At 31.4% G+C, this 26,701-nt stretch overlaps 1 protein-coding gene across 1 annotated transcript in view; it reads right to left on the bottom strand.

Moving 5' to 3' along the window:
- LOC143200960 (protein Wnt-5b) overlaps positions 1–26,701 on the bottom strand; it is a 234,987-nt gene that overhangs the window by 163,694 nt on the left and 44,592 nt on the right. Inside the window, exon 2 of the mRNA XM_076411775.1 lies at positions 6,814–6,944. Coding sequence (XP_076267890.1) covers positions 6,814–6,944 — 131 coding nt within the window. The remainder of the gene's footprint in view (positions 1–6,813; positions 6,945–26,701) is intronic.

Below are 26,701 nucleotides of genomic sequence, written 5' to 3'. Positions count from 1 at the left end.
TTGGAAGAAATTCTGGACTCTTAATATACAATAACATACAAAAAAGCTCATCACTACATAGTATAAAACAAAGTCGCCTTTTCTGTCCCTATATCCCTATGTGCGCTTAAATCTTTAAAACTACGCAACGGATTTTGATGCGGTTTTTTTCAATAGATAGAGTGATTCAAGAGGAAGGTTTATATGTATAATACATGCATAATATACTAAGGCAACATTGCTAATTTTAGAGGTTTCTAACGTGATGTCGTAAATTAACCTATTTTTTAGGCTTATTTAGCAATTTAGCAAACGCTGCCTAACCCTACGAGTTAGATCAAATTAATGTACTACAGTATTGTACACCATAAAAAGGTCTACAAAAAAGTCCGCGATGGTATATGTTTATCTTTTAGGGATAACCCACATTAACCATTTTTATTGTTTACTTTTTACGTGAGAAAATGGCTTATTTACGAAGCTATTTTAAGCAATACGGCATTAATCCTTATCGAATTAAGTACCTTAAATACAGTGTGCAATTAATATAGATCAATATGGTTCCTTACAGCATGTAAATTAAACAAATATTTTCGGAGATATTACAAATTTAAAATTTGCAATAAAATTTGTAATAAAATTTTAAAAATGTGTAATGTAATAAAAATTGTATGAATTTGGATATTCCAAAGATAGCAGGAAATCTTCATAGTAAGTATAGGGGAAGAGGAATTGTTTTACTCCAAATTTAATGCGTGCAGGCCAAGGGCAGTAATGAATGAACCAAAAATACTGGATCGATTTTAATCATGTTTTCATTGAGTGACATAGGCATATATATTTTATGCCCGTGCAAAGTCGGAGCGGGCCGCTATGTTTTTATATACAACGTTCATATTTTTTCTGTAGTGTATTTAATTTAGTATCAGCATTGCACCCGTGTGAAGCCGGGGCGGGTCGCTAGTATAACCATATAACATCTAGGTATGGGGTTGTGCCAAGAAGAACAATCTGGACTAAATTATCGGTTAGTTCAATAGCGGTTACAAAGTATTGAAGAGCGCTGATAATGACAAATGATGCTCCAGAAATAATAATCTCTATAAAGATATGGAAATGGACACCATTAATCAGAGAAATAAAGAACTTACCTAGAGTCATGAACAAAGACTTCTTCAACATGTCATCGTCTGTGACTAATCCACGGTAATGACAGTATTACAAAACATGATAAAACATCATCAACGAAGAGGAATACTGGAGAAAACTTAAAGTAAATTGGCAGTTAAAACTAAAAAGGATTGTGGCCAAACAACTACAAAAGTGACAGCAGAATATAACAATCAACTGAGTAATACAGTTCGATTACGAAACCCTTTATAACGGGAACCAACGCTAAGCTGAGAAAAAAGTAGTGTAATAACCATAAAACCTGAAAACTTGATGATTGAAAGAGTTTGGTATGGTCCGATGAATCATTGCACATTTTTACAGTTTTACATTTTATATTATTTCCTCTATGATCTGGACTGTCTGATTTCTACATTCAAGCATGGGAATGGCCACTTACATCACTAGCAATTGACTTACGAATCTATTCCGCGAAGAATGCCATTACTCTAAAAGCAAATGGTGGTCCAACACTTTATTAATAAATAAATGTCATATATATATCATCTGTTCATATTATTTTGTCTTTGTAGATATTACTTAATAATAAAACATATTTTATAAGAATGTAAATTTATTACAATCTATAATAAAATTTTATTTCTGTTTTTAAATCCATTCAATTCATGTATTAGTGCAATAACAAACAATTTGACAATGAAACAAATTTTAACGCCATACACTGATTAAATTATATTAAAAATAACGTTTAAAAGCTTTGGACAATCAAACTAGCTTCACCAAAGAAAAAGTACACTTGAGTATTGGTAGAATACTTTAAAAATGTAAAATGTATCTTTGTATGATCGTAAATGAATTGCTGCAACATTTACCTATTAATCATATTTAGATCTGATTTTTAGCTTTCCCTACAAAATCTATTAGTTTCCTGATACTAATTTCAGGAATGTAATTATCAATTTAGGTTTAGGAAATAAAATTGAATAATAAAATATTTAGACGGCTTGGTGGCGCAGTGGCAAAGGCGATAGGACGCTCCTCCTACTGTTGGGATAGCCGCGGGTTCGAATTCTGCTAGTCGTAAATTTATGTTTGTGATTGTTTAAAATTTGTGATTGTCCTACGCAAGAGTGTAAAATCCGACAAGGAAAATGATCCCAGTCCCGCCAGTAACCAGGCTGGGTAAGACCAGATGTCTTCTGGGATGATTTCTAAAGTTGGTCACTCGCCAGTCGGTAGGCTTAAATGTTGAGAACTGTGGTTCGGACCCGACGTTAAATTGTAGGTCCAGTCCAGATAAACCCTTAGTTGGTAAAAGAAACCATAAAGTTGTTCCCTTTTTATCGAATGATTAGACTTATTGAAAAACCTATAAATATAATGAAAACCATTCAATAAAAATATAAACTCAAGTTATTAGTGTTAAATAATATCTGTGATATTAAATTCTCAAGGCGCGGCTATAAGGTTTATATAAAATATACTCAAATGCAGCTATTATTTTTCAATAACGTTTATGTATACAACATTTTATTGTTGTTATACAATAAAAAATTTATTTATATCACAATTATATTTAATGGGTTTAATAAAACCTGTCATAATATCAAATAATCCTGTTATTAGTTATTATATTATTATTATTCCCCTTTGCCTATGTATCTGGTACTTTCTATTCAAGCCATGGGATATCATATTATTTTTATTTTAAATGACATTGAACGATATACGATATCATTCTATCGAAAGCTATGATCAACAATATTAATTTTCTTTCGGTTTGAACACAAAGTATCTCAAAAGGAACTTTATATTTAGTTGACTGATTAAAACAGTTCACTGTATGTCGAAAAATAGTTTATTGATTATTAAAGAATATAATTTGGGAACTCGTCTCTTAAAAATAACATGGTCTAAACGTAACCTTTGCTCATTTTTAGGCAAATAAAGAGTTTTTTGTATTCACATTTGGATGAGAGGGACATTAATCGGAAAAAAAGATATTAATAAACGTACAAAAGTGCTTAGTTGTCTGTTTTACAAGTTTGTTTACTTGCTTTATTAATTTTCGATTGAGGAGAATATTTGGATTATTATTTAAGTTGCGAAAAAAGCTTAAAGACTGGTTTTTCCGTGAAGTAAAAAAGTAATCCAAAAGCTGATTGAATATAAACAAATATAAACTTTCTACTGGAACACATTATACAACCACTTTATTCATACATTCATTTCACATATTTTAACGAACAATATAACATTTATAATGATTGTTAACTAAAATAATTTCTTTAATTAATTGATTGATGTAGTTATTGTAAAACAAATACGCGATAATGATGAGAGAAAGTATAATTCTGAAAAGTATTCGTACAGTGGAGAGTTTAATTATGTCTACACAAGAGCAATATTAACAAACTAAAAGTTCTCAGTCCGGTAGATCTTTAATTAGAAACCGCTTGTAATGGAATAATTGATGTTTGATGTGTAATTGATACGTAAAAAATTATAGGTTACGTTCAAATATCTTATCAACATATTTTGATGAAATGATGAAATCTTATTACATCACAAATTGCTTTAATGTAGTTTCGCAATATATTAATATATTAGGAATAATAATTATTTCCAAATAATACTGTTTTTATTCTAGGGTTTTCTTCGCTGATGACAGTGATATAATGATTTAAGGTGTAATGAACTGGCATTACTGCCTTTAATTTTATCTTGTAAATTAAAAACAACGGTAGTCTCAGTGCCCAAGTAAAATATAATACAAAACAATTACACTCTTCAGATCATAACTCATTAGTATCAGTACTGTTTATAGTTATTAGTCAATCTTGTCAAAATAGTTATGAATACAGGCTCTATATTATTGTGGTTTAATCGATATACTATTTTAACTTAAGGGAACAAAATTTAATTGGGTTAAATTATGTTAAAAAAACGTATAAGGAAGCTCTTTAAATTTTATATTATTATTCCACTTTGCCTATGTATCTGGTACTTTCTATTCTAGCCATGCAATATCATATTATTTTTATTTTAAATGACATTGAACGATATACGATACCATTCTATCGAAAGTTATGATCAACAATATTAATTTTCTTTCAGTTTGAACATAAAGTGTCTCAAAAGGAACTTTATATTTAGTTGACTGATTAAAACAGTTAACTGTATGTCGAAAAATAGTTTATTAATTATTAAAGAATATAATTTGGGAATTTGTCTCTTAAAAATAAGATGGTCTAAATGTAAACTTTGATAATTTTTAGGCAAATAACGAGTTTTTTGTATTTACATTTGGATGAGAGGGACATTAATCGGAAAAGAAGATATTAATAAACGTTCAAAAGTGCTTTGTTGTCTGTTTTACCAGTTTGTTTACTCGTTTTATTAATCTTCGATTGAGGAGAAAGTTTGGATTATTATTTAAGTTGCGAAAAAAGCTTAAAGGCTGATTTTTCCATGAAGTAAAAAAGTGATTAAATTTCCAAGAGCTGATTGAATATAAACAAACACAAACTTTCTACTGGAACACATTGTACAACCACTTTATTCATACATTCATTTCACATATTTTAACGAACAATATAACATTTATAATGATTGTTAACTAAAATAATTTCTTTAATTAACTGATTGATGTAGTTATTGTAAAACAAATACGCGATAATGATGAGAGAAAGTATAATTCTGAAAAGCATTCGTACAGTGGAGAGTTTATGTCTACACAAGAGCAATAATAACAAACTAAAAATTCTCTCTCTCAATTAAATATCTCTCATTAAAGTAGAATTATTTTTTTATACATACAATGTATTTTGATGAAATGATGAAATCTTTACATCAGTGCTACAAATTGCTTTAATGTAGTTTCACAATGTATTAATACATTACGAATAATAATTATTTCCAAATAATACTGTCTTTATCCCGCGTTTTTCTTTGCTGATGAAAATGATATAATGATTTAAGGTGTAATGAACTTGCATTACTGTCTTTAGTTTTATCTTGTAAATTAAAAACAACAGTAGTCGCAGTGCCTAAGTAAAATATAATACAAAACAATTACACTCTTCAGTTCATAATTCATTAGTATCTATACTGTTTATAGTTATTAGTCCATCTTGTTAAAGTAGTTATGAATAACACACTATAACACTAATAACATAATATTTTATTGTGATTTAATCGATATACTATTTTAACTTAAGGGAACAAAAATTATTTAATTGTGTTAAATTATGTTAAAAAACGTATAAGGAAGTTCTTCAAATTTTAGTCTCTTGATCTTTGATTATTATAAGAACAGATGTGCAGTACTTCCAACTCGTGAAGAATTTCCCATTGGGGATTGGTATTATGCGGTGAAAATATGGGAATTTTGACTGATTTATAAGTTGAAATTAGAGGGAGAAAATGTTAACTTCATGAAAATTAACTACCTCAAGTTCTGTGTTAACATTTTAACCGACTTCTGTAACTCAACAAATTTTCTAGGTTTAGACGAAATATATATTGGATTAAAAACTGAAGAAAGTATGGAAAATCTGAAAAAAGATTAAAATGTACCTGGTGCTGTATTAGACTAGTCTAAAGAACGTGCCGCTAATTTTAGATTAGATTGACGTCAGACATTAACAAGCGATTTGTCGCAGCGATCCTTTATGTTCTATTATATCGACTGTCAATCCATCAGAAGTACAACAGCTACAAATGAAATCATTTGTGCGGGTGCCGAAGCGATTTTCACTGCTTCATAAATCTGTGACTGCACAAAAATTAGATGATCAATGGCGACCTGTTGCTATGCTGGATTTTGACAAACATGAGCTTCAACTTCATGAATATAACTCTGACAGTGAATGCTACTGGGATAAAGTATTAAGGCGTACTGTTGATACTGTCGTTTTCTAACCGGTTAAGCCAGTTGAGAGAATATTTAGTGTAATAGTGTAACTAATAACTACTAATAATTTTGAGATTAATTTGTGGGGAATTTGACTTGGATTATTGGGAAATTTGATAAATTAGCACCGGCAATCCTAACGATGTATGAACTGATATGATATATATTTTGTTCATTGTCAACATTTTCTTTGCCAAAAGCCATTGTTATTATTCTTGATTTTCTGACTCCATCGTCGAAAGTAGTAACCCACTTGATTTTTTCCTTCTTTTTGACAACAGTTTTGAACAGAAGGGCCTTGTTTAAATTCTGCTACCCGATATTCTATCGTTTTCAATGAATGCACAAACCTCATAGGAATCCTTGAAATTATTCTAATATGTTATAAATTAGATGGTTTAGAATCTAATGTTATTAAATTCTTATATAACTGAAACGTTGAGGAACTGAAAAAAAAAATGAGATTTCTTTTTTAATTTATTAATTTTATTCCATTGAATATTTTAATTAAATCTTTAATTAATAAAATATCCCCAGTCTATGAAATATTAACCAAATTATATGGCAATATGATTATATTGTCAAATTCCTTTTTAATATATCATTAATATGAAAATTTCTCGCTAATACTACGACGCCCAAATAGTTTATTTGCTTTATTATAATATTATACATTGAATAATAATAAATATTGTCCTCAATTAGGCTGTTAATGGCATATTTAGTGGTATATTACGCCTACATGATACGAAACCAAATTGGATAAATGTAAAATAAATATAACTTACATCCATGTCCCGTTTGTCAGAGGCCGTCTTAGGGCATGAGTGGGATTAGTCCAAAATACACCGAGCAATATATATCCAAAACACTGTAACATCATGAAGAATTTTCTTCGGAACTTCTCAGAAAACCGCATCTGAAATAAAAAAATAATTATTTTAATATACTACCATAAATATTACTTTAGTGCATAATAAAAATAATTTTCGCAAATTATCTAAAGGGTGTTTTTAGAGTTATATATAATTTGAAATATTATATATATTTCTGGAAGGAACCTAAGGAGCGTACATAGATTTTCCAAGGTGAACAACTCTGAGAGCAAATTGAAACAGGTGAATTTACAATGTTCTAATATAAGTGAGTTAAAGATAACTTGGCTGTAAACAACAACAAAGGAGTAGCAAAATGCAATAATATATAAATAACACAGTAAAAATGGGCATGACTAAGATAGGTTTTAATAAAAAACTAAAACTGTTTACACGGTATAAAAGACAAGTGCATTTGGATAGAAAAATTTGTGATCAGATATCATGTTGTAGGTTAAGGGTTTCAAGGAATCTAAAGAGTTCAGGTTTTACATTAGTTATATATATTAATGTAAAAATATCATTAAAATAAACTATAAATTCTTTTATTAGGAGCACGCCAAGGTGTTTGGTCCATTTTTACAATAAATTCACTTTTATTGCTTGCGAATAAAATTTTTATAACTTAATATATTGTCAGTTTCTACATTTTTTCATCTTTCCAACATCATAGAGTTGTTATGTTGCAAGATTACTTGATCGCCAAGCTTCTGCTACGAATAATATTTCTTTCAATGGTTAATCTGTTCTATGCCTTCGTATGATTTCTCATCACTTCACCATTTATTTCCAAAAGCCATCGATGCACATTAACGATATATTTCTTGATAATTTCAACATATTTTATTAATGGCATTTTAATTATTTAATGGTGGACACTTATATGTACACTTAAACATCTCAAATACTCCATTTTCGTCAGATTATTAACGATTTGAAATCTTTAAAACAACCATGGTATAACAAAAACGACCATCAACTTGTAGAAAAGTTAATTCTTGTAGCAGAACTATATAAACTTAAATAGATAAAACATTTCCAACTGGTTACCGAAAATAGGTTAGACGACTGTAATAAAGAATCACAAATATATTGATTTATAATAGTAATATACTATAGGGTAATTATTAAAAATAGAGTTACTTTAAAGTGAGACAATCATGATTTTAATATAAATAAAAAAAACAACATTCCTCGAAACATTGACGTCACTTGCCGTTTCACTACGTTTGAATGTTTAGTGCGTCTCGATTTTATTTGGATTATTTATTTTATATTTTACAGTTAAAAAAAATAGTTTTGTGCTAGCAACAAAAAAACATGAACTGAGATCTATCAAGGCAAATAAATAGCCTAAATTTGTCCAGAATCGTTAGTAATTGTACTATGTGACTATAAACGAAATAATAATTTTAAAAAGATTACTAGAACTTTTAAAGACTTGAATTGAGTGAGTATTCCAGACACATTAATAATGATATATGGTAGGATATTGACGAACATTAAGTAAAATTACTATTAGTATAACGCTAGACAAGAAAATTAGTAAGGGCAGGTAATAATTCTAAAGAATTGTGAGAATAGTATTACTGAAATCAAGTGCTCTATAGTGAAATCAAAGTTATTTCGATGGCAAACCTTCTGGAAACTTGTATGATTATAATTTGAAGATACAGATGCAAATTCATTTGATAGGGCTACCAAAAATATTCATTTTAGGTGACGGTAAATACAACACAAAAATATTTAAATTATATACATTCGAAGATGAATGCTTGATTATCTTAAACGGTTAAGCTCTCTTGAAGTTCTTACCGATGAGTAGTAACCCTAATGTAATAGCCCTTACACTATCGATATCGATATAGACAAACCAGTGTGTTTGGTCCACTGAAACCAAAACAATTACGTCAGGTCCAGATTTAGAGTGTTTTAGTGCCCATTTAAAATTACATTATTTCAAACGTCAATGTTTCTTCCAAATCCATTTTTTTGCAGAAATAACTTTTATTCCAGGTTAGAAAATAGTTAGAATTGTCTTAGACAACTCTAACTATTTTATAATATTTTTTCAAAAATAGTCGTCTAGTCAATTGTTGCGAGCGTAGCCGGAACCGCGTCGAAGCGCATTCGAACAGAAATAAACGAAAAGGTATACAGAGATTGTGGTCAGAGAAGATCTCTCTGAGCGCTCGAGAGAACGAGAAACTATTAGAGCGTTTCGGATATTTTCAATTTCGCCGTCATCGTTTCTATGGAACCGATGAAGCAGATGCTAAATTACAATGTAAAAGGAATCGGGTCGGGCTCGCTAGTTTGTTCTTTCCGTGCCTCGACTCTGTGAGAAAATGACATTTCCTGCTTGCTGGGAAATGAACTGTAAGTGGCAATATCAGCTAATTGGAATCAGAGATTCTACGAATGTGGAATTGATGGCAGCGTTCGTTTTGCTCGAACCAAAAATACGATTGCTTGAAAACGGAAGCGAATCATTAAAAATACAGCGTGTTATCATACATTACACATAGTGCGTACCGAGAAAATTAAGGTTTTAAATCATTCTAGTTCTAACGACTAGCTAGATGAGAGCATTCCTACAGTAAAAGTTAGAACGTAAAAATGATAAAAGCTTTCATTATTACGCAATAATAACAAGAAAAAGAAGCAAGCAAGTGATAGTGCAAGTGCTAAAGTGTATACTATATTTTTGTAGGCTAGAGGATATCAAGTTAGGAAGCCAAAATATATAACTCGTAGTAGTAGTTGCACTTATACTATTGAATTCAATGAAAGGAATGATTTAGTTTAATAAAGTTACGCTTTCAATAGGTTTAATAAAGCTAAAGAGAAATAATACCGAATAGATTATATATATATATATATATATATATATATATATATATATATATATATATATACATATATATAATTTAGTTTCTTTGGATAAATCAAACATTTTAATATAAAATGTCTGGCAATCACTTATGAATACAACTACAGGTCCATATAACATAAAATTAATTAATTAAATATAGTATAGCGAGTCAAAATAATTATCAAATAATAATAAAAAAAGAGAATAAAGAAATATAATCAAAATCAATTGAATGGTGCTCATAACACGCACGTGTTGATTCAGATGAGTTAGTAAGTTTGAGATTAATAACATTGTTACCATTATATAGGTATAACGCATTCAACTTCGCTATAATATATGGAATTAAACGTGTTATGAGCTCAAATGGAGAAAATTATTAATCTTGTAATCTCTCTCAAAATGTTTACAATATACTGCTGCCTACTCTGGAACAGAACAAAGTGTAAGAATAAGTGTGCTGTACATAAGATACGTTAAATCGGGGAAATAAAGGATAAATATAACGAGAATTTCTTACGTTGGGAAATATAATAAAATAACAATTAAGAGAATATTATAAAACCTTCAGCAGATACATCAAACCAACGAAATAGAAAAAATCAGGCAAGTAATAAAAATAATACAAATGGGGGAAGAAATAATGCAAGAACTAGAATGAGAACAAGAAAAAATGATATGTCAGTTTTTTTTTTGGTATTGTTGGTTTAGTCTTCCCAATGATTTAGCATTTCTTGGAGCCTATCAACACATACTAATAAATATTAACGAAAACTGAGACAAAACAATAAAGCAACAATCCATTCAAAGTTATAATGTTTCGAATTGAAAAATAAATAAATAAAATATCAAATAAAAAGATCCAGCCATTACTTCTTCTGATAGTTAATATGTTTCTGCATTTCGTTGAAATATGGGAAACTGGCATTGGTTCCTCACAATTGGGAAGGAATGAGTAAATTGGCAGTGACCAATCAGCAGCCTGTTTAAATTTTGTTCCTAAACCTCTTTTTCTAAAAATATCGTTTGAGTATGTTCTGGTGTTATCCAAGAGTCGTATTAGGGCCATATTGACATGAGAATAGAATGTCTCTCCACATATATTTTTGCCATTCTCTTGATTGCCTGAGTGATAGTCGGTATCTAAAGGTCTCGGGGTAAGTAATCAGTGCTGTAGCATCTGGGTACAGCTACACTACTTGTTAGGATTTTGTTTTGGCAAACTTATATTGTATTTACATTACGGTTCACGGAACATCGCCATAATTCCATTCCATATTGGTTTAAATATTTACTTATATAATATTAATTTAGTACGTACTGATAACTGTGATTTTGTTCCAATTAACCAATACATTTTCCTATATTATAATTTCAGTTCTTTCGTTTATTTTATTACTTGTTCCTTTCCGAATTTTTGCATCAAGATTCATTCCGAGATACTTAGCGTTGTTGCTATATGGAATGATTATTTATTATTGCTACGTGTGCGATATGGTTATACATGAACTGCACATGCACAGATTTACTTTGGTTAATTTTAATTTTCCAAGTTTTGGTTTAATTACGTATATTGTAACTTGTCTGTTGTAATTCTCGTGTGGCTTCTTCGCTATCTCCGACAGTAAGAATCGCAGTTTTATCAGCGAATGTAGCCATCGTAATATTTTCCTTTCGTGGTGTATCACATATGTAGAGTAGGTAAACAATTGGCCCCAATAAACTTCCGTGTGGTATACCGGCTTGTGCTTCTTGTAGAGTATTCTTCTTCTCGTTTGGCTCTAAATATTCTGGCTGTAATGTAAGATTTTAATAGTTCAAGGTGTTGTTTCAATAATATTTTCTATAGAAATGCTCAGCTACAACTTATGAACAAGGCCCTCATGTCATAGCTTATCGAATGCTTGTGCTACCTCAATAGATACCCATAGTACTAAATACACTTTTTTACCTTCATTTGGTTCAATAACAAATTGGTGATACAAACAGCGCCTCCAAATCGTTGATTCGCTTGATTATTTGAAACTATTTATCTATAACAGTAGCGTGTATAAATACAGCAATTCCTCGTAAGCATAGCATTCTACCAGCTTTTTTAACAAGAATGTAATCACGAAGCCACAATGTTTACTATACCCTGATGGTCTAGATTTCCAAAGGACATAAACTATTCTAACGTGTCCTAAGTCGACTGGTATTGTTTGCAAATTAGGCGAAATTTCTCGATATCTCCCTTTCTCCATCCGCCTCTCTCTCTGTCAGCTCGCCCCGTCTCGCTCACCAACTTCTCCAGCACCTCACTAATCACCGCATCGTATTGTTGTTTGTTTTTCCTTCGTTTCCATCCGACAGAGCGCCCTCTGCCGTTTCCGGTGAATGAAACAACGATCGCCACGCAATTAAAATTTAATAATTGAAGAAGCAGCCTTCCAACGCGTCTACGAAACAATGGCTAATTTTTAACGGTAAAGGAGGAAAATGAAAATTTAAACGTTCGTTAATACAAGATGTTCACTGTTTACGACTTCACTTATAACCGACTGGGCATCGGCGACTGATTAGCATCGATATAAGCAAGCTTTCTTGAATAACGACACACAGAAAGTAATTTTATGACGATGAAAATCCTGTATTTTATTCTTCTTTGATTCATAACTGAAGTTACGACAAAGTGCCTACATATGAACATATTTATTTGTCTGGTCAAAAATATTTCCGTTTCTGACAATTGATGTACTTCATCAATTTTTTATTACAATTGCCGACGTTCTAATAAAACAATTTCATTATAGGAAGTCATGTGTCTCAAGAAGACTGTTAATTAGTTCATATATTCGTGATAGTGTCATATCTTTTCGAAAGGGAAGTTAGTTCGCTTGAACAGACATTCTCAATATTTAAAAGTATATCTGAGTCCATTTATCAATATTGTCGATACGATAAATTATAGCACAATGGACTTTAAATTAAACTAAAAAAAATCTGCTTCACCCATATATTTTACTATGAAACAAGGTACACTGAGAAATACACTGAAAAAAAAATTAAACAGTGGTGTTTAAATTATGTGATCGTTATTACAAAATGACCGAAATACAAATAAATGAAAGATATCGGCGCTGGGTTTTCCTGTTAACGAGGCTTGGAGAGTCGATGGTCAGATACTGAATGATCCAAAGTGATTCTTCAATCACATCCCAGATAAAAGTCTCGAGGCTACCAGATAAGCTATAGTTAGCGCTGTTAGCACCTTGCCCGTGTTCAACATCTGGGATTATATTTCTGGGTATTTCGTAAACAGTTATTCCACGATGTAAAATTCGACATGCCTCAAGGTCGCTACATAATATATTCAGGTATTCCGCAGGGAAATGTTCTTGTCCCATTGTTATATCTCCAGTAAACAGCTGACGCATCGGCCTCAAAAACTACAATATTCGCTACAAGGGACCTTCAACTTCATTTCAATAAAATCCATGTGTGGTCCAAATGTGGCGTATCAAAGCGAATGACACAAAATCTACTCACGTGACGCTCACCCTGTGTAGACTTCTAGTAAATATTAACGATCATGAACTTCTGCAAGTAAATAATGGTAAATGTTTGGGAATACATTTGGATTGACGCTTAACTTGGAATAGATAATATCGATAAAGCATGAACGATAAAGCTTAAACTGAACCAGATGTATTGGATTATAGGGCGTAATCTAAATTATCATTAGATAACAAGGCATTGCTCTATAAGTAAATTCATACATCTATATGAATATATCGTATTGAACTGTAGGGTACTACTAGCAAATCCAACATAGCCATCCTTTAGAGATTCCAAAATAAAGTGCTGGGTGCTGATGCCCTATATTATGGCAGTGGCCAAACTAATTCAGCAGCTTTGAAGCAGAAGAGATACTGGACAAAACAGACACAGAAAATGTTTAGATTAAGAGGTTTAATTTTACTTTAAATTAGAAAATGCATACTGATGAATGGATAGAATTGATGCAAATACAGCAGAACAATAGCAATAAAATAAATTATAAATATTGTATTAAGCGTATCTAATGTAAGATATATCACAATTATATCTTTGTCTTCATAACCTCTTCCTGTCCTGTCATTAACATTTAAATTGAAACAGCGTAGTAATTTTAGTGATCTTTTCTGCCGTTGGAGCAGGTGCTGACGTATGAAAAACGCCTTTCAACGTCTCTAGGTTTAAATTAATTACGTAGCCAATGTAATTCTTTTTGAATAATCCATCAAAACTTTTAATCAACGGAATATGACTTATTAAGTAACATCCAATTAGTGGGAAAGTCCCTGATGAGTTTGGCAATAATACTCGCCCCGCAATTCGTCGAATCCTGCGTCTTCAAATTTCTTTAGTGCTCCGGGATGGTCTTTGTTTTCCACATACAAATCTCCTGATTTGAACATTCAGAACCTATTCCGGCACATTCTTTCACTGTTACACTTACCACCACATATCTCCATTCAATTGTATTATTCAATGTGCTTCAACTGCAGTTTTCTGCATTCGATAGTAAAAAGTAAGAATTCCTGTACATGGTACTTGTTGACCTCAAAACTAGTCATATTTACTCGTATAAATGTACAAAACTCTCTGCCTAATTTGCAAATGTAATTATGAGGAATTTGTCCCAGTTGTGAAGCATTTGAACAGTTGTAAAGCATTTGCTTTCCCTTGACATATGAAGTTCCCGTTCGCCATTTTGTACCCCCATTCGCCGTTGGTGCCATCTTTTGTAAAACGATGGATTTCAGTTTACTTCCTTAATAATTATATTTTATAATTATATGTTATTAAAAATGTCCTGCCTTTACCTTGCCATTTTTATCTCCTGACTAGAAAAAATCTTTATAAATAATTATTTGTTTTTTATTTATCAATACCATTATATCATTGTAAATCCCAATTCATTATAAATCCCAAAATTTCGGTCAATTCAACAAACAAATGTGCAGGTTATTCTCTCCATAATTGATTTTAGTCTTTTGAGTAGGAATTGTTTAAAAGCTTAACTTAATATTACCCGTATTAATGAAATTGTCCTACAGTATTTCACTTAATTTTGTTTTTGGGATCATAATAATCAGTTATCTTCTAAACATCCTTTAAAATATAACCAGTTTTGTATTATCCTTCCTTCTTATCTTTTGGAGCACTTTTCTATTTTGCCTTAATAGTAATGTTGTCGTTTATGTCGTTTATTTTCTACTAATATTACTTTCCTATATTAATAATCCTAACTACTTGGATTCTTGGTTAGTGATTAAAAAGTGTACTTATGTTCGTATTTCGTACATTTGGAGGTTAAATAGCAACCATAAATCAAGTATAACTCTAATACCACACAGAATACAATCAATTGTCTATATTAAAAGCCCTCACACCAGACATCTATTTCAGCATCTCTCCATTTGAAACGATTTGAAAATGTATACATAAATCAAGTTCAAGTGACAAACGTAAAACATAACTTAATTAATCATTCACTTTCTTCACGACAGGTCAATATAATAGCCATTAAGATAAATATTTATTTCTAGGTCACTGCTATCTGATTTCAGTTTCTATTTCGTAATATCCCGAAAAGAGAGTGTCAAAATCATTCTAAAAAACTAATAAAATCGATAAAATCATCCTCCGCTTAGTTTGAAGCCTGAAAATATTTAAATATTATTAGGCCAGCCACATATGAAGCTTAACACGCCAAAAGTGTCACTAGATATTGCGACTACTTTAAGATAAAAATATTTAAACAAAAATAGTGAACCGACATCAAAATATAAATAAGAAATTCACTAAAAAGTAAAAAAAATCAAACTTAGATTTTTAATACAACAAAACGCCTTATAATAAAATATGTGCATAATAAGCACTATAATAACTTAATAAAAATAAACAAAAAACTTATTCATCCTATCTACTACACGTATTTTATATTCTACTACATACATAAAATTTAGCTTAATACCTACCTAAACCGATTTATCTATTTACAATATTATTTTAACTACTGCCAAATGATCATTTTGAAGTCGATCTCAATCAACAAAAATTATATTTGTGTAGCGACCGCTACTACGCTTTAGGCCACCACGTATTCACCTACATTAAGTTCAAAGGTTGGTAACGCTGGTGGATGGGTACCATGCAGTTCCCGGCTATAAAAGATTACCACGACGACGTCTCTTTCTCCCAATCGCACAGAAACTGACTGTATAAAATGCTGGTCCGTCCAGTTTGCCTCAATGGAGTACATATGTGGTACAGATATGTCTCTGAGAGACAACTTGAACTAGTCCAATTGTTCCAATCCAAAAAAAAAAACCGCGGATTACTTAATGTCCCATGCTTTATGAGAAATGTCAACACTCCCAGAATCAGAATCATGCTTAGCGTAAGGTTCCCCATAAGCGCCTTAGAACACGACAACACCTTGATTAAATCCCTACCCATCCACAAACCTCGGTAGATAACTAACTACGAGAATCCCAGTTGTAACCCACACGGTATCTGTCACCCGCAAAACACTTCACTATCGCGTACCAGAAACGACATCAGCAAAAGACCATTTGGTTCTAGCCGGTCATCTTTCTCTTTTCTCCACCCCTTGTAACAGTACCACTTCCATAGCGCTTCTGTACTTCCTTTATCTAACCTAATATTCTTTCCGTCCTCCCGTCGAACACCGTAGTAGTGAGTGTTCCGATAAACCAGCGAGTCGACAGCCCACATTCCGAAAGATAAGACGAACATTCCTAGATTTGTTTTGTTCGTAATTTAATTTTTTATATTTCACAAAATTATAATAATATATTTATATTCGTATATCGACTTTACGCTGATGAGTTGGTAATAGGTTTAGGTAGGTATTAAGCTAAATTATTTGTATATAGTCGAATATAAAATACGTTTGGTAGATAGGTTAAATAAGGTTTTTGTTTATTTTTATTTAGTTATTATAACGATTATTATGTAAATATTTAATTTTAAAACGTTTTTTTTTGTGTTAAAAATCTAAGTCTGATTATTATTTACTTTTTAGTGAGTTCCTTACTTATTTTTTGAAGTCGGATCGGTTTTTTTGTTAAAAATATATTATTTTTCTGTTTTAAGTGTTAGATATTTACTCAATATTTAATTTTTTACTTTTATTTAATAATACAGTTGTTTTATTAAGTATTGCAATGGGTAGGCCAAGTAAAGGTGCAGCCCATATGAGGAAAAATATAAATAAATAATCAATGATTGAAATAAGGAACGCTTCAGGCCTCAGGGTCAGTTACCTAGTCTAGGCGATTTGAAAAATGTTCTAACCAAACTACAACAACAAAATGTTCAAAGCCAGCTTGGTGGCGCAGTGGTAAAGGCAATGGGACAGTCCTCCTACTGTTGCGAGAGCCGCGGGTTCGAATCTTGCTGGGGCACTGCCGTAAATTTATGTTTGTGAGTGTTCTAGGCAAGAGTGCAAAATCCGACAAGGAAAATGATCCCAGTCACGCCAGTAACCAGGCTGGGTAAGACCGAATGTCTTCTGGGGTGATTTCTAAAGTTGGTCACTGGTCAGTCGGTAGGCTTAATGCTGAGGACCGTGGTTCGGAGTCCACGTTAAACTTTAGGCCCAGTCCAGATAAACCCATAGTTGGTAAAAGGAGACTTTAAAATATACATAAAAATAATAAAATGTTGCTGTCTCCGTGGGTAATCGAACTCACGACCTCTCCGCGTATGATGTGGCCATTACACCATAAAAGCAGTTGCCTGCAATATTTCTACGACTCCTCATATGATAGAGTTAGTGCTTAAACAAACTTAATAAAACAAACTGAATGGCTTTTATACTGAACGACTTCCAATTTTCGGTCACATCAGTTCAGCAATAATATTATTTAATAATTTAGATATATTTAATTAATTAAATTAAAAAATAAGTCAAATCTTTGTATATGCCTTTAAAATTTGAAGGTTTGGTTCCAATGAGACCACCTCGGAAGTGCACTCTTTCGAATAAAAAAGAATTTTGAAAATTGATCCATAATTGACGAAGAACGGTGAACGTACATTAAAAAAATATACAGCGGAACATAGTACGTCCTCCTTTTTTAAAGTCGTTTGACAAATAAATATAGACAGGTAGGAGGTGTTATCTTCTAGTATCATCCACATTTTCAGTTACTAAAATGTGGTCTTAGACAGATATATGCCGAGATATTACAGATTGAGCAGATTCTAGAACCACCAAGGGTATAAAAATATATTTTCAATACAAAAACGATCCAAAATAATTCCAGCCTCTATTAATACTTAAGAGCAGTGATTAACTTTGGATAATAGTGAAAAATAAACTATCGTTTTTATTATGACACGATTCCGTTTCTCGAATGGCGCCAGTGCCATTGTTTGTAAATTAGTGATAATTTCTCGACGTGTCTACCATCGCCTGACTCACCACCTCACTAATCACTCTTCGGTCGTCATTTGTCGCAGTTTCAATCTATCGGTTCACCGTTTATCGTTTCCGGTGATTACGGCCACCGTTGTACAATTAAAGTTTAATAATTGAAGACGCCATTCCCGGACATGTCCAGCAAAACAATGGTTCGTTTTGCGAAAATGTTAATTTAAACGACCTCTAATGCCAGAATAATCTTTACGACACCAGATTACTTGAGGTTTGTTTAACGAGAAACGACTGATAAACATCGAAATGGGTCAGAGTGGTATCGATTTCTTCGATGGAACTAATTTTATTTAATTAACGGTTAGGATTTCGATTAAAGTATAATTCGATTAAAGATAAGCAATTCGGAATACGTTGAATTCGCACGCAAAAAAATGAAATTAACCTGGAATTTTTTATTAAAATATGCACGTGTTTTGGGCATTCGAAAGAAACACATACTGTGCATTGTTATTCTTTGTAAAAAAATTGAATTACAATTAAATATTAATAAAAAAATGATTTTAAAATGGTTTTTCAAATTTATTTCATCCCAATTACTAACATTATTAACAATTATTAACATTTAAATTAATCTTAGCAAAATCTTTGTATTTTTTATACAGTTGATTAAATTTGGTTCACTTGAGATTTCAATCTAAACCTTTGTCAAGGTGAAAAATAAGTTTTCATACAGAATACTATATTTATTTAATCTACGTATTTTCCACATTTTAAAAACTATTTAACTGTATATGTTTTGTTTTGTTACATGACAAGAATAGAAGGTAAAGGTTTACACGTTTAATTAGGATTAAACAACTAAGACTTGTTTACGTTGATGCTCAAAGTTGCTCTGAGATAAATAGAGAAGGTATAAGAAATTATGTTTATAATACCCACAGGTTAATCAGATAGCTATCATTAAATATAACGAAAAAGTTAGAAAAGTTTGGATTAGAGCCTAAGAAGAGAACACTAAGACCATGTTAAGATATTGATTTTGAACAGAAAATAAAAATCTATTATGGTGTCTCTGTTTTAGATTCTTCAAGATGAAATTATGATTAATTGTACATCCCTTTATATAATTTCATTTAACCCCTCAATAATTATTTTAATACCCCTTAAATAAAATATGACAAAAAGAGAAGGGAAAGGTTTATACGTTTAACTGGGATTAAAAAAATAAGTCAATAGAGAAGTAGAGAATCTATAAGAATTTACGTTTATAATACCCACATGTTAATCAGACAGCTATCATTAAATATAACGAAAAGGTTAAGAAAAGTTTGGGTTAGAGCCTAAGAGAACACTAAGATTATATTTTACCATCTCAATTTTTTATAATATACTATGAAGGAATTTATTTAAATATTTTTTTGACAAATTATAATTGGGTATTATTTCAAATTTAACTGTCAGTAGAAGTCACGTCAGGGGTTAGTCGCGTGATGCGTGTGAAATTATATGTATTAAATTAATTTTTTTATTAAAATGTGTCTATAATACTAAAAACTAATCCATAAACAAGTGCCTGTAGTAATATTTAAACACTGACCAAAATAACAAAAATCTATATTTTTTGCTTTGAATCAATCACTGATACATTTCTGTTCATTATTCAGGTTCTGATTATTTAATGAAATATTAAATGATTCCCAAGAGTATCAATCAATAAATGTATCAATCACAAATCAATTAATTGATATGTTAGAATAAGTTTCAAGCTATTGTCTACTAATTTAATACATTTTTGAACAATATACGTTAAATCTGCAGTGCCGGTCTTCTTGACCACATCAATTCTACTGAATTCGTTTGATGAAAGCGATGCTATCTGATCGATATCGATATTACGGTACCCAAAGAGCAATTTAATTTAAAAAAAGTTGTGGACAATTAAAGAAAAAGCCGTCAGATATCGCATATTAAGAACCAAGCACTAATGCGTTTTATTACTGCATGGGTCATTACAAAAATTACAGAGCAGAATTTTGCTTCATCATAGCTTTATTACCGTGGAAGCTCGTTAAATTTTAAAATACTTTTGAAAATAAAACAGTAATAAACATCGTGAATCATTAACGTTAAGGTACATTGTTATGCCACCTTAGATATAATGGGTTTTTCAATAGTAGCTAGGAACTTTGATGGTGCCATGTTGAGGAAGCTACGTCTATCAAATCTAGAGTTTAATAGTAGTTGATATTAGAAAAATTATCAGATGAAGTTCTGTAAAGCGTGAACTCAGGGTACTGCCTGTACCCTAAATCCATGCTCATCATTTAGCGAACAAATTAAAATTAATTGTTTAAGTAAATAGTAAAAATACGATAAAATACGAAATATGATACCTGGAGGAAACGTAGCTGCAAAGAACTGATCGTAGCCGGCAATCGGAGTATCGATCAGTTGGTCCTGCAGGACATTTTCACCAATGTTATCGATCAGCATCAATTGTGCTGGCTTCGGGTACTGCCAAACTTCTATTTTTTAGATCGCTCTCTATGATTTCTACCAAAAGGTCGGTTTCAACAGATCTGTAATGAAGTAATTCAGTTTCTATTCGATAGACATGTTAAAACCACTGAAATCTACGTCTCTGGATTTGGTGATCAACTGTGCCGTCAATGTCGCATCTTAATAAAAGTACTTCTTTTTTAATATGATTTTGGAGAGAAACTTGAGGAATTTGTCAGATAGCAGCAGTCTCGGAGCTATACAAAAAGCTACTCAGAAAGGCCTTATTTAGTTTTGACTGATCCTTCTAATAACTCTCTTATTATATCAGCCGTGGATGATGCCTGTATTATTGATCCCCTACTAGTGCTAACTTATTCTGCTGAAATTTACAAAAGCAGGTAATTCAATGTTAATATATTGGTATTTTCTTCATTTAATCTGAGGCGTCTGCATTTCGTCAGATATTCAAGGATATTTTTTATATCTTAATGATGAACGCTAATATGGTGAATAATCAAAAATATTCTGGAATGTAAATTTTGTAACACAAAATCCAACCTATCAACTTGTAGCGCTCTATTCTGAGCGTTTCTATCGAATCAAATATATCGAAGAACTGGGATATCTCAACTGTTACATGTAGATGAATTCGTTGAAATTCTAGTAATAGTATGTATACAGTTTTTCTCCAAAAACTAACGGGGGTTGTTTCTGAGGTAGTAATACCAATACTCCTCAGTACTTGATATCATTAGAATAAACTTTACTTGCACAATACATCTAAATTCATTTCATGATTTTTTATGGATGGTTACATTCATCAACAGTCAACTAAAAACTCGAACCCATCATAATATTTACTTTCTTATAGTAATATAACTAAAAGTGCATGATGAACTTAAATTTAGTTTGAACAGGTACCCATATTTTATGACATTATCCAAAATATAAATATTTTTATGCTGTATATAACATCTAAAAAGGTAAAGAATCTTGAATTTATGTATATGAGCCCACAATAAAACTATAATCCACTCTATGAGTCTTCCAAAATTAGTGTAATCGGATAGTGATTAGTGTGCAAAGCACTTCGAAGCAAATGATCGCCTGTTTCTTACACATAACTGGACAAGTGATAACCGTGTCGTTAGAACAATGTAGAACGGAGTTTTGAATGGTGCATAACAATTTTTTTACCAGAAGCGTTTCGTAAAATACGACAAAAGAAACGGCAATAAGGGATCATTCTTCATCACGACAACGCAAGCACTCAGACCTTGCCTAAAACAAAAATATATTTGACTGCCCAAAAGGATGAATTGATGGTTCATGCTTCGTATAGACCTGATTTGGCATGAAATAATATTTTTAATCCCGCATAACAAGAATAAATTGCGTGACCGATGACGTATTTTAGCTTCTGAAGAGATGCTTCGAAAAACAATAAAGCTATTTTCGTGATTAAATTATTGTTTAAATAAATAAATAGCATATAAATAGCCTTGTGTTAATATCGAATGAGCACAAAACCTATTGACCTGTCAGCAATCCTAGATTACGAAGCGTTTTAGAAAGTTCATCCACTTCATCCACATGAAAACATACATTTGAATCTATGTCTCTAAATGAGTTTTAAGTTGGTATTAGTGCTGAATGTTTTGAAGTAGCCAAGAATACGTTTTTTAATTGTGTGTGTAATTACAGATTGTTCCAAAAAAAACTGGATGAAATTTTATAATAATCTTTATCATAACACGAAAATATTGTACCGCAATAAACTAATGTTTGTTTCATAGGATTCTCCATGTGTTTATATACCATCGTGTTAAGTTTCGACTTTAGGCTAAGCGGCCACGGCTTGGAAGATGTCCCCAAATCAAGCGTCGGACCGCCGCTCAGCGATGAGTGTGCATTCTTTTCACGAACGAAAATCTGTTCACCGTTGGACAAGCGCACAACCACCAAAATTACTAAGTTGGCCCGCGGAGGCTCTCGGCACGTCCGCCATCGTTGACCACCCCCAAAATCCGCAGTCCGTCATGGTCTGGTGCGAAATATTCACCATCAAGACCCCACCACCCGTTTTTGTAGATCAAGGGATCAAAATCAATCAAGAAGTGTATCGTCGCGACATTCTCGAGGCTGTCGTACTTCTGTGGGCTCAGCAACACATAAGGCAAAAGCGACGCAAAGATGGCTCAGAAACCAATATCCAAACTTCATTACGTCGGTAGGACCTATTAACCGCCTCTCAACCCTATGGGCTGAGGCCCTTATCCCAATTAAATTTATCTGATTTAATAAAATTATCACTTGAAATGCTTCATCCGGTATTTTTTGGGCACCCTGTAAATAACATGTTATGTGTCTATCGATAATAATACAATTATCAATAAACCAGTGGAAGTAATTTCATTATTCGCGTTGAAAGACGACATTACAAGAATAAAAATGTAGTACTTTTGAAATCTAATATATCAAACACGCTTTTTTAAAAAGTAGAATCTGTGATTTGTTAGTCAAGATTTAGGGGATATTTCAATGCGAAATCGTACTTTAACGATTTGTTCGAACGTTTAGCTAATTCTGCAGATTTATCACCCACCGATTTTGGTCTTTCTCATATCTAAAAAAAATCAGTAATTGTCTAAAAGGCATTATACTGATGGTATTCATATGTCGAAGAAAGTTTTCTAAAATTAGAATAGAAATACCGCAACTATGTCGAACTTATTCAAAAACTAGAGTTATTAAAAAAGCCTTCTTTGAGTTTGTAATTAAGAATAATTTAATTTTAGTGTAACTGATGTATTTATATATAGATGTACTATATTTTGTTTCTTCTTATTACAAACATTCTAAGGTATTGAAATTGATTCTCAAAGACGACTAATTTCAAGAAAATATGTCTAAAGGTCTCAGCACTTTTCTACTGTATTGTCTCCGGTTTGATCCGAAGTATTACAAAAACAAATCGATGAAAACAACATAGAATTGCTTTAATTAAGGCGATTTAAATGCAAAAAATGTATGTATCAATTTAGTCGTGGTTTTTGCCATATTCATAATCAATTATCATAAACTGTAACGATTTCATTAATCACTTAAACACACAAAACGGACACACGATTTTGATTTACGTTTATGCGACCGACGTATAGTCGGTGCACCGCCATTACAAAATCCGCAGCATGCGCTACTATTCCCGGTCATAAAGCGGCGATAATTGCACGTCGGGCCATGTTAATTAAACACCTGGTGCATTTTTGATATCGAAATCCACAGAAAAACTAGTCATGCGACGTAAAAATGTCGTTCTCCGCTGAAAATATTAATTGTTTAACGAGCATAATGGACTTGGAGTGGCCCAGATTTCGAATTATTTCGAGTAAGGTTGCGGTTTACGATTCTATAGATTACGGCTTGCAATTGCATGCTTTTTTTATTGCAGATTTGTCCGCTTTCTGCGTAAATATTCTCTTTTGTTTTAACAATAAATCTTATCGGTATTTTTAACAATATTTTCAAAAAAATATTCCAGTTTAACTTATGAAATGTGCAAAGTTTAAAACAAAAACTTGATCACAAACTATTTTATATTAACAGCAATAAGTGGTGACTTATTGGAATGACTGTATATACAGTACTGCCAGAACAATCCTATTTTAATATAAGGAAACTCTTATAATGTAAATAATGTCTAACACTCTCAATCATCACTCGCAATATAATTATATAGTCGGTTCAATAAAACAGTGAACACCCGTCATCTAAATTGATGATGTCAAAACGGCGCAATATTGCACCATTAACTCTGAGTTTTAGTTCATTTTGGCTTTGGCATACAACAACATTCTAATCTAAATAAAATAATGAAACAAAAATTATATCAAAGATAACTTATTTTAACATTATAATACACCTAATACATATATTATCGAGATTTAAAATACAATTAATTATACAATCAAAATGGTTTGTTGCCAAATCCACATAATGAACAATTGTATATCCAAGTAATGTATTTTACTTTTATTAGAAAGCAAATTTTCCTTTAATGTTTAGTTTTTGTTTCCTTGGATACAGTGTTTCTCTGTAAAATCATTTTGATATCACTGTATTTCTCCTTAGTTTATTCTGTTATTATCTCTATACATCTTTCCTACTAAAACTAGATTTATCCACTGCATTCTCCCTAATGCATTTACCATATCTGAAAAAGAGTTAGTATTCCTTGCCTCGCATATTTTAACCAAATGCTCATATATTTTCTGAATAATTACATGCACATCTATGCACATAAATCTTTCACACTCTACAATCCAATTTTCTACAGTTAACGTATATTAATTATATACTCACCTTAGATGATTCCATCATCCTGTCTTGGAATTTCACAGGATTGGATCAATATTCAAAAAATTTCATTCAAATAAATAACTAAACTGTTAATTTCCAATGTATCTAACATTTGTTCACGATTCCATTAATTTCCTCAAGTTACTTCTTCAAGTTAAGGTATTATTCCATAAATAATATGATATAAATCGTAATCAATAGTTATTCCACGTTTACTTTTTTCCATCAACTTGTGTTGTCTTAACACTATTTTTATTACTATCTTGCCATAAATGACCATTGGTTATATTGGTCCCATTCTGAAATATTCATGTCTCATCTAAATACATAAATTGAAATAATGTCTTCCTAGATCTTATATGGTTTTAAAAATTCTATTATTCTTTTAAAAGTAATGTCTGGAAGTTCCATTAGAATTCTTCGTGGGTTATCTTTGCACTATTTAAATCTTATTTTATCCAACAGTTTTTGAAGGTATGTTCTACATCTATCATTCATTTACATCTACATTCTATGGCTACTTTCTAGACTAACAATTTCCTCCAAAATAATTGTATTAATATAAATATACATATATATATATATATATATATATAATATAAATATACACATATATATATATATATATATATATATATATATATATATATATAATATAAATATACATATATATATATATATATATATATATATATATATATATATGTATATAAGAGTATATATGTATATAAATACAAAAATGCTATTATTTTGAAGTATTGAAACATCAAAAATTTTAAAGCTAATCTACCAACTACGAATTATTAATATTTGAATTATTCAAGTTTACACTTCCAGTTACATCAATCCCTGTGTGACGATTCGTTCTAATAATTGAGTTAGCGCATGGTGGCAGCAGCACTGCACTCTTATAATCTTATAACAGGTGTCAGCTGAGGGCGTTGCATTAGACATTTCATTTGGAATTTGTTTTTGTGCTGAGATTGTGCTTCGGAACGTGTGAAAATGCAGAGACAGAGGTCGACTCAAAGTGTTTTTGTTACGTTTGCGGATATTATATACACGGTAACCGTGGACAAATCATGACCAATGCAGTCAAAGATGCGTATTTGCAGTACTTTTCAAATTTTGATTATTACAGTACCGACAAGCCATGGGTACCGAAATTGTTTTGTAACGCGTGCAGAACAAAACTGTCACTTGGTGAAAATATACACTATTAATTTTCTTTTTTTTTTCAACGTTAGGGGGAGAATAGAGAAATCATGTAGATGACTGCTACATTTGCTCAATGGATGTCGTCGCTATATATCTAAAAAAATATTACAGTATAAATCTCCTGACGTGTTATTAGCGCCAAAACCAATTCTGCGACGTACAGTGATCTATTGGACACTGGATTCATAGACAGTCATATGTGAAAATCATAAAAGAAATATTTCTCGGACCTGATATTCGAAAACTAATGGTTGACGTACAGTTTACAAAATGTTTAACGCCTAATGAACCAGCAGGCGGGCATCGTTTCAAAGTGTTATTCACAATTTTATTGGTAACCACAAATCACCAAATTACAAGCAGGTAATCGACAATTTGATGCAAAATTACAACAAGATTGGAGATCGAATGCC

Source organism: Rhynchophorus ferrugineus, unplaced genomic scaffold, assembly GCF_030347505.1.
Source record: "Rhynchophorus ferrugineus isolate W39M unplaced genomic scaffold, kcgeb_rfMv2 rfM8, whole genome shotgun sequence".
In the NCBI taxonomy this organism is placed as follows: domain Eukaryota; kingdom Metazoa; phylum Arthropoda; class Insecta; order Coleoptera; family Curculionidae; genus Rhynchophorus; species Rhynchophorus ferrugineus.
The sequence above is the reverse complement of the archived record's forward strand: the minus strand, read 5'-3'. Positions and strand labels throughout refer to the sequence as shown.